The 10,386-nt window shown below is 42.5% G+C and overlaps 1 protein-coding gene across 1 annotated transcript; it reads right to left on the reverse strand.

The window, feature by feature from the left end:
* Positions 1-775: 775 nt before the first annotated feature.
* Positions 776-1,862, reverse strand: LOC104213182 (uncharacterized). The gene is made up of 2 exons (XM_009762624.2): positions 1,534-1,862; positions 776-1,083 (listed from the first exon to the last, which is right to left on the reverse strand). The coding sequence occupies exons 1-2, from the start codon at positions 1,797-1,799 to the stop codon at positions 945-947; spliced, it is 405 nt and encodes a 134-aa protein (XP_009760926.1). The 5' UTR covers positions 1,800-1,862; the 3' UTR covers positions 776-944.
* Positions 1,863-10,386: the final 8,524 nt, after the last annotated feature.

Below are 10,386 nucleotides of genomic sequence, written 5' to 3' on the forward strand. Positions count from 1 at the left end.
AAATATTCTTGGTTTTCTATTTGGCAGTAAAAACTAAGATCACTAAATGTTGGAAATTTGAAAAAACATTTCCTTAATTTTGGATGTTCCTTAAAGCATAATAATCAATTCAATATTGATGGTTTAGATTTATTTTCTGAATTAAAGGTATTAAGAAAAATAGTACAATTAGAAAATAACAATTTAATTGATACACTTAATCAAATAAAAAGATTTAATTTTTTTCCAAATGCCTAAATTGCTTATGGAGTAATGTTAATAACTCACGTTACCGTTGCTTCAGCGGAAAGAAGTTTTCAAAATTAAAATTGATAAAAATCTTACCTAAGAACAACAATGTCACAAGAAACGTTAAATGGATTATTTATATTGTCGATTGAGAAATACTTTTTTGGAGTTATTGATTGTGTAAGAAAATTATTTATAACTTTATATCTAAGAAAAGCTAAAAAATAGATTTTAAATAAATAAATTAAAAAGTTAAGGCCCCCTCGTAAAGTTTGGCTTTAGGCCACAGAATTGGTCGGGGACCCCCTGCACTTTAAAGGGTGTGATGTAGACAGTCTACCCTAATGCAAACATTTATAGCTACTTTCACGGCTCGAACTGATCTATAGATCACAAGTAGACAACTTTACCATTGCTCAAAGGCTTCATCATACCACATATAATAATTAAACCTTTCAATTGGACTAAGATCTTGTATAAACTCAGTTAGGAACTAATTGGAGTTTCTAAACAAGAGAAATTATGGGCATTTTGAGAATATAAAGAATATTAGAACTTGCAAATGTATTGAAGGAGAAATTCCTGTATACATGATTACAAGTTCTACAGCTATAAATATACCCAACGAAAGAAAATAAAAAAGAAGTTCGACAGGTACAAAGTAAGAAGTAATTATATAGTAAGTAGTATTATACTATTGTCTAATCTGCTGCTCTTTACTTGTCAACTTGGTTGAGCTTGCCAAGACCATTGCAGTTTGCACATACAATCTGAACTTGATCCTTTCTAGCTGCATTTGCTCTCAAAGTTGCCCCTCCTTTCCTCACAAATCCTGCTCCATCACATTCTGGACACCTATTCAAACAACCAAATTCAAAACAATGTGTTTTACTCCCCAATTACTAAAACATCACCAAGAAAAATAATACTAATAAAAAGACAATTCAGTGCATAACGTATTCCGTGTTCATGCAGGATTCGGGGAAGGGCTCCCCAAAAGAGTGTAATGTAGGCAACCTACTCTGATGCAAGGCTAATTTCACGGTTCGAACCGTGACTTATAGGTCACGCAAGACAACTTGACCGTTGCTCTCCTTCATCGAGAAAAATCAATAAAAGGGACAGCTCTAAATGTGGCCAATTAACAGGTCACGATTTTTCATGAGAATAGAGAGTTTTTTTACACAGTTTTTCACTCCACTTGGTGGCCTATTCGGTGCGAATTCGAATTAATTAGGCTAGCGCGTTTCAAATACCATATGGTTAAATCGACAATTAAAATAACAGAGAAGAATGGGAAAATACGTGTCTTTGCGGGAAAAGAGTATAGGAAAAGCAGTTCCAAGCAATGCGACAGCAGCAGCACCAGCAATCAAATAAGTTGTTCCCTCAGAAGACACATCTCCAACTGCAGCTACCACTTTCAAAGATCTATGTTTCTTGTTCTTGTGAGCAGTACTAATATTCAAAGGTAAAATCTTTGTACCCAAAAAGTTTGATGGAATTGCAATGGATTTCTTGGCTGGATTAGCTGAGATAATTTGCATACAATTAGCTATAGATGAGGCCATTCTGAAAATCGTCTTATATGTTTTGATTTGTTTTCTTGGATGTGAAATGATATGATATGGAGTAGTATAAATCATGTATTATCCATAGAGATATTATTGATGCAGTTGCAGTTGCTGCCACGTGTGAGTAAATTGGATAAGGAATCCACATCAGAATCAAGATTTTGGAGTGACTAATATGGATAAGTGGGGACCCATGATCCAAATTTCCTCAGTCCACTCAGTTTTTCTCTGTTTACTGTTGTTTGGGTGTGAGTTTATTCCTGTATACTTTTGAACTATTACTATCATATAATTTTCTCCTTTATCCATCTTCTTGAGCATTCTTCCAAAGAAGTCTGTACAATTATACTAAAGCCTCTTCAGTTTAAAATTATATTAAAGAAGAATTAACTTAAATAGGCGTTCCCCAATTGTTTAAACTAAAAATAGCTGGCAAATATATAATATATGTGTAACTCATGTGTAACATGTGTATAATTTATGTAAATTGGTTAGAAAAAGTAAAAAGTGAATCCGACTGGCTAGAAAACAATGTAAATTCATGGTAACAAATTAGTGCGAAAATGTGACTTGGTGAACGGAAAACGAAACGGGTGTGCTGACAAAGTTTCATATTGATAGTTAATGAGAAAAGAAAGCTACAACGTACACATTGTTTGATTCAAAAGATATTGGAACCTTTTTGAATAAATCAATTAAAGAAAATAAAAGGGTAAATCTTAGCTAAGTATAATAAACGCTAGAATAAAAGGTATAAAAGATGAACACAGTGGACAATATTTCTTGATCTTGCCCAGATGAGTGATCGAACATTAAGTATGCCAATCGTTTATGTAGAAAAGTATTACAGTCAGTGTTCTTAGCTAAAAAAGCAAAAAAGTCCTCTTACAAGGTTGTTTTCCCGCTATATATAAGGGACAAACCCCTTCTGAACCCTAAAAGACATATCATAGGGAATATTCGAAAGAATATTCCTAGGGCCCTCTGTTGGGCCTACACTACTGTAAAAGTCATGCAGTCTCTGTTCGCTTGTCTGTCGTCCTCCACAGGACGTCGAGTTACAAGGATCTCGTTGTTTGTCGTATTCGTCAATGGTCGTGGTCGTCCAAATTTTGACCCATACAGTTAGTCCCTCCGCTTGTCGAGGTTGCAACTTGATGTGTCCTTGATAAGCGGACACCACCCACTCTTGTGGAGAAATTTGATTTTACGAAGCGTTGTGGCTTGGCCAACAATGGGAGGTTAGCGTGCTCAACAAGACACTGGATAGTGTATCTTATCGGGAAATGACATCATCTTCACGTGCGTCATCATTATGCGTTTTTTCGAGATAGGGGTTGAGGGCTTGTCGCTTCGATTTCGATGCCACTCTGCAGCCTTTCACTTTGATTTTGGTGCCACCCAATCCTATAAATATGTGGAGGGTTTATTTTTTCAAAAACTCTTGGCCATTTCATTTCTGGTTATCCTTTCTCATCCCTCCCGTGTTTGCTCCAACGATTTTTCTGCTTCCTCTTCTCCCATTCTTCGTTCATAGCTTTCTTTGTTAATTTAACACCTTTTCCGTTGAAAATATGCCTAGAACACATCGATCTCATGAGGGGGTCTCTGACGCCACCCTGTTGTCCATGGCGCTCCCCTCTGGCGGTGGGGACATGACAGTGGAAGAGGGAGACAACTTTCCCACCATAGAGGAGTTGCTGCCGAGACACCCCATGTCTCGAAGTGACTTTCTCAAAGATCCTCCTCCTCCTCCTACCCCCGTGGTCTCTAAAACTGAACAAGTTCATATCGATGCTCTCCGTACAAAATATAGCATCCCCGCTCATGTTGATATGGTTCCAGCGGGAAGGGACTTTGTGGAAGTCCATAGGCCTGGGTACTGTGCTTTGTATGAGTACCCTTTCGTGATAGGTCATTCCTTCCCTCTTCTCCCATTAGCGGAGGAGTTCTGTCGATTCTATCAGGTTTTCCTGGTGCAACTTTCCCCATATACGCTTAAAATACTTCTGCTGTTGACAAAGTATGCGGAGTTGGCGGGGTGCGAGGTTACCGTTCACCACCTTCTGCACCTGTTCGCACCTAGATTTCATAGGGGCACTATGGTGCATTTGAGGCACCGTGGGACAAAAGGGCTGGTAGTTGGGACCGACAACCGAGCAAGTCTCAAATTTTGGCATAAGTACTTCTTTGTCAAAACCGAACATATTGTATCTGACCCCGCTAGGTTCCCGGAGCGCTGGAACGAGAATCGTAAGTGTCGCTACTTGTTTTACTCTTTCTTTTCTTCTTCATTCATTATAGTGTTTATTTGCTTCTCGTTCGCAACTATGGGGTGACCACCCCACCCTATTGCAGACATAAGGGATTGGGTAACCCGTTTGTTGCCTCATGCATCGGAGACCCGAGATTGGCCCGCTTTTGTGAAACGTTTTGGGCCAAGAGTTTCATATGGTAAATGTCTTCCCCTGTATCACTTCGTTGGTTATATACCGATGTCTATTGATTTGAATCTTCAAGATGACAGGTCGAGGAGCTTCTAGGCGGAGGGCCCCAGTCCCTGCATTTTGACAGGCTATCGTTGCAAGAATGCAGTTTACTTTGAATGAATCCGTCCGAGGGGGTCGTGCTCAGCCGATACAAATGGAAGATCCTTCTCGGGATATGGTCGTGAAGGAAGATGCCTCTTCCGTACCGACCCCTCACCTCGTGGACGAATCCTCTAATGGGGATGAGTTGTTACTGAGGAAAAGGAGGAGAGTGGAGCTAGGGAAGGATATGGTTGTGGACACCGGTAAAAGCAGGATGGGTGCATCGTAGACTACACCTGTGCCCACGTTTATGGCCGACGCCATCTTGGCGGGGAGGTCTCCCCTAATGGAAGGGGTTTACCTAGGAGGCGGCTCCGTGTGCTCCGCTGAGGCTGGCGCATCATCTAATGTTGGAGGGGTCATGCACGTCGAGGGCGAAGGCTCGGGTTCAAATGTCGACCCGGAGGATGTTCGAGAGTTTTTAGAATGCCATACTCATGTGAAGGTTAGAGTGGAGGGTTCTGATTGACATATAGTTGTCCTTGGGGACTACAACTTGTTGTCGAACTATGATCAGGTGCCGTCTGATTTAGCCCATTTATGTGGCGCCCCCGAGAGCAAGGCGCTTAGAGTGATGAGCGACATGGAGTTGTCTCGAATGTCGCCGGCATGGCCTTGCGGGTAGATATCTTTGTCTTCCTTTTCGTCATTAGGTTTGCATTGATATTGTCGACCTATCTTTTTGCTTTAACTTTTTTCTTGTTGTGCCAGACCCTTATCATGGAGATCGAGCACGAGCGTTGGGAAAGGAAGAGGGCGGCTATCTATGGGAAGATGTCTTCTAAATACCAAGAATATCGAAACAAGTATCGTGCGATAGCCGACGTCTACCATCAGGACCTTGATTTCCAACTGTTTCGCGAAAGGCTTAAATAGAGGGAGGATCAGCTAGCGCGCAAGGTCGAGGAGTTGAGGAAGCGAGACGAGGACCTTATGAAGGCCATCGCCCGCAACAGTGAACTCGAGGCGTCCCTTAAGGTGAAGGAAGATGAGCTCGAGTTAAATAGAGGGGTGATGGCCGAGAATGCTGACCTACAAGCAAAGATAGCTTGTTTTACTAAAAAATTGGGTATGAAGACGGGCAGAGATTAACGAGATCATCGGTGAGTTTAGTGTAAGTGCTGATAAACTGGCGACTGCTATTTTTGAAGTGGCGGTCTTGATAAATACACTCTGTATCTGTAGGTCGGAGCTGACCAAAGAGAAGGAGGCATCCATGCTTAAGGTAGCGGGGCTTGAGGGGCGTGCTAAGGGGTTAGAGGCGGAGTTACCCACGTTGATTGGACAAGTGGCATCACTGATAACGAAGGACACGCGTCGACACTCACAACCTTCTACGTCCCATGCTTTGGCCGATCCCATCGTGCCTCGTCAGTTGTATGATTTGTGGGTTCACGCCGAGGCACAGCTTGATGTGTACAAGGCTCTTCATGCCGACGGGAGGACATCTGAAGTAGAACTTCAGGATATGCGTGCCAAAGCTCGGGCATCTCGTGAGGCATGCAGATATGACCCACTTACGCCTGACGGAGATGATATAAACTTTGATGATGCGAACCGTCTTGCGTCTGACTCTTGGTACGAGGATGTGTATGCTACTATGGATGATGTGTAATTTTTGGTTTGTACTTACTTTTGCTGTAGGATTTTTGTAAGGGCATCTTTGAGCCCAATGTAAAGATAGGTGCCGGTAATATTTTATCGTAATGAAAAAATTGTTTTGTTGATTCAATGGCACTTTTTGCTATATTTTTGTCGATTTGAGTGATGTCAGACCCTTTTCTTTAGTGACGGCCTTAGCCTTTAGGATGTTACCTTCGAGCCGATATCGAAGTAATATCCTGGCGTAGTTCGAGTGAAGTCGAACTTGTATCTTTGTCGATGGCCTTAGAAATTAGGATGTTACTTTCGAGCTGGCGTCGAAATAATATCCCAACATTGTTCGAATGAGGTCGAACTCATATTTTTGTCGGTGGCCTTGGCCATTGGGAGGATACTTTTGAGCTGGTGTCGAAGTAATATCCCGTCATGGTTCGAATGAGGTCGAACTTATATTTTTGTCGACGACCTTGGCCATTGGGATGTTACTTTCGAGTTGGCGCCGAAGTAATATCCCGTCATGGTTCGAATGAGGTCGAACTCATATTTTTGTCGATGGCCTTAGCCATTTGGATGTTACTTTTGAGTTGGCGTCGAAGTACTATCCCGTCATAGTTCGAATGAGGTCGAAGTCATATTTTTGTCGATAGCCTTGGCCATTGGGATGTTACTTTCGAGATGGCATCGAAATAGTATCCCATCATGGTTTAAATGAGGTCGAACTCATATTTTTGTCGATGGTCTTGGCCATTGGGATGTTACTTTCGAGCTGGCGTCGAAATTGTATCCCGTCATAGTTCGAATGAGGTCGAACTCATATTTTTGTCAATGGCCTTGGACATTGGGATGTTAATTTCGGGCTGGCGTCAAAGTAATATGCCGTCGTGGTTCGAATGAAGTCGAACTCATATTTTTGTCAATGGCCTTGGCCATTGGGATGTTACTTTCGAGCTGGAATCGAAGTAATATCCGATCAAGGTTCGAATGAGGTCGAACTCATATTTTTATCAATGTACTTGGCCATTGGGATGTTACTTTCGAGCTAGCGTCGAAGTAATATCCCGCCATAGTTTGAATGAGGTCAAACTCATATTTTTGTCGATGGCCTTGGCCATTGGGATGTTACTTTCGAGTTGGCGTCGAAGTAGTATCCCGTTGTAGTTCGAATGAGGTTGAAACTCATATTTTTGTCGATAGCCTTTGCCATTGGGATGTTACTTTCAAGCTGGCATCAAATAGTATCCCGTCGTAGTTCGAATGAGGTCGAACTCATATTTTTGTCGATGGCCTTCGCCATTGGGATGTTACTTTCGAGATGGCATCGAAATATTATCCCGTCGTAGTTCGAATGAGGTCGAACTCATATTTTTGTCGATGACATTGGCCACTGGGATTTTACTTTCGAGCTGGCATCGAAGTAGTATCTTGTCGTAGTTCGAATGAGGTCGAACTCATATTTTTATCGATGACCTTGGCCATTGGGATGTTACTACTGAGCTGGTGTCGAAATAGTATCTCGTCGTAGTTCGAATGAGGTCAAACTCATATTTTTGTTGATGGCCTTGGCCATTGGGATGTTACTTTCGAGCTGGCATCGAAATAGTATCATGTCGTAGTTCGAATGAAGTCGAACTTGTATCTTTGTCGATGGCCTTAGCCATTGGGAGTTTCATTCATACGTTGGAGATTTGATTATATTCCTGTAGGAAATACATGTTGACTTTATACATATAATGGAGATTTGGCTATCTATACCTATTCCCTTTATTACTCGACCTGGAGATCACATCGATGGGCAGGGTAATGAACAACACTTCGGACCTCGAGACGTCTCCCTTGCCACCTCATTAAAAACCTCACCGAGAAAACCCGATTGGGACAAAAACCGGATGAGGGAAAAAGAGTACGACTTAGGCGGTGCCTCTTTTCAGAAGTGGAAGTATTTGAGATGGGTGACATTCCAATTGTTTTGGAGAACTTTTCCTTCTATTGTCTCTAACTGGAATGCTCCTTTGTTTGCTGCCGCCGTGATTTTATATGGCCCATCCCAGTTTGTTCCCAGTTTTCCCTCGTTAGGGTTTTTCGCTACTTGTGTTTTAGCTTTGAGGACGTAGTCTCCGACCTTGAGTGGTCGTACTTTGGCCTTCTTGTTATAGTACATTTCTGCTTGTTGCTTTTGGGCTACCATTCTTACGTGAACCTTATCTCTTCTTTCTTCGACTTCATCTAGGTCTTATAGCCTACTTTTGTCGTTACTTGGTCCGCTTTTGTTGGAGTATCTCAGGCTAGGTTCTCCGACTTTGACGGGTATAACCGCGTCTGTCCCGTAGACTAGTGAATATGGCATCTCGCTTGTGCTAGTTTTTGGCGTGGTGCGGTATGACCATAGTACTTTTGGCAGCAGTTCAAGCCATATCCCCTTGGAGTCCTCGAGCTTCTTTTTTAATATATTCAATATCATTTTATTGGAGGATTCAGCTTGGCCGTTGTCGGTGGGATGGTACGGTGTGGAGAATATTCGCTTGATGTGCCATTTTTCAAAAAACTCTGTTGTTTTCTTTCAGACGAACTGAGGTCCGTTGTCGTAGCTGATTTCTTTGGGAATGCCGAAGCGGCATATTATATTTTTCCATATGAATGCGATAACTTCTTGTTCACGTATTTGAGTGTATGCACCTGCTTCCACCCATTTAGAAAAATAGTCAGTTAAAACCAAAAGGAAGCGTACCTTACCTCATCCTGCCGGGAGTGGTCCGACAATATCCTTCCCCCACTTTATGAATGCCCATGGCGAAGTGACGGAATGCAGGAGTTCTCCTGCTTGGTGCATCATAGGGGCGTATTTTTGGCACTGTTCACATTTCCTAACGTAATCTGCGGCTTCTTTTTTCATGGTAGGCCAGTAGTATCCTGCGCGGATGAGGCATCTAACGAGGGCATGGTTTCCTATATGGGCGCCTCAGTGCCCCTCGTGTACTTCTTCTAGTACCCGCCTTGTTTGATTTAGCCTAAGACACTTGGCTAGGGGGCCGCCAAACGTCCTTTTGTAAAGATCATAGTTTACGAGGCTGTATCTGGCCGCCTATATTCAGAGCTTTTTGGCTTCTTTCTTATCTTGTGGGAGCGTTCCTTCTTACAAATATGTTACGATACGGTTGCGCCAGTCCCAAGTTAGGTTTATAGAATGTACCTCGACCTGGTCTATTGAGGAATGGAGAAGGGTGACCACGTTTTCCTTGTTGATATTTTTGGTGGCTGCCACTAACTTGGCAAGACTGTCCGCTTCGATGTTCTGTGCCCTAGGTATCTGGTCGAGACGACATTCGTCAAATTCTGGTAGCAGTTTGTGATTTTCTGACTGGTACTTTTGTAGTCTTCATTCTTTGAAAGTCCCAATGACTTGGTTCACCACGAGTAGAAAGTCGCGATGGAGGACGAGTAGTCGAGCGCCATATTAGAGGGCTAATTTCAATCCTGCAATCACAACTTCATACTCGGCCTCGTTGTTAGTCATCTCGGGGCACTATATGAACTAGCGAATTACTTCGCCTGTAGGGACTTCGAGGACGAGTCCCAGTCTCGATCCTGATGCATTAGATGCACCATCGTGTAGAGGACCTAGATGTCGAAATGTGCGGAAGCGCGTAGCGCCTCCTGCTCTATTTTAGGCAATACTTCCGCGTGGAAATCGGCGAGCACTTATGACTTTATAGCAGTTCGCTGTTGGTTTGTTATGTCGTGCTCGCTTAATTCTATGGCCCATTTGGCTAACCTACCCGATAGTTCGGGTTTGTGTGGGATGCCCCTGAGGGGAAAGGTTGTTACCACCTTTATGGGGTGACATTGAAAATATGATCTAAGCATTCGTGAAGGTACGACTAATGACAGAGCTAGTTTCTCAAGGTGTGGGTACCTTGTTTCATAATCAATTAAGGTTTTGCTGATATAATAAATTGGAGATTGTGTACCTTTGTTTTTGCGGACCAAAACTACACTTACTGCGACTTTGGAGACTGCTAGGTACACCAGGAGGCATTTGCCAGGTTTGCTTTGACGAGTATTGGCGGTGAGGACATATACACTTTCAGTTTTCTTAAGGCGTCAACGCATTCTGAATTCCACTGTAGCCCGTGATCCTTCCTTAGTACATTGAAAAATTTATGGCATCTGTCTGATGATCGTGAGATGAACCTCGACAGAGCGGCTATTCATCTTGTCAATTTCTGTACCTACTTTTTGCTTGTTAATGTCTTCGATATTCCTTTGATGGCCCTGATCTGATCTGGGTTGACCTAGATACCCCTTTGTGACACCAAAAAACCGAGGAACTTTTCTGAGGTTACACCAAAGGTGCATTTATTAGGATTCAGTTTCATTCCGTATCGCCTCAATAT

Source organism: Nicotiana sylvestris, chromosome 12 (genome assembly GCF_000393655.2).
Source record: "Nicotiana sylvestris chromosome 12, ASM39365v2, whole genome shotgun sequence".
Lineage (NCBI taxonomy): Eukaryota > Viridiplantae > Streptophyta > Magnoliopsida > Solanales > Solanaceae > Nicotiana > Nicotiana sylvestris.

Excerpts from the sequence above, each read along its gene's own strand:
- LOC104213182 (XM_009762624.2), bottom strand. The coding sequence starts at position 1,799 with ATGGCCTCATCTATAGCTAATTGTATGCAAATTATCTCAGCTAATCCA. Across the intron at positions 1,084-1,533 it reads CTCTTTTCCCGCAAAGACAC|GTGTCCAGAATGTGATGGAG; the intron begins GTATTTTCCCAT and ends TTGTTTGAATAG.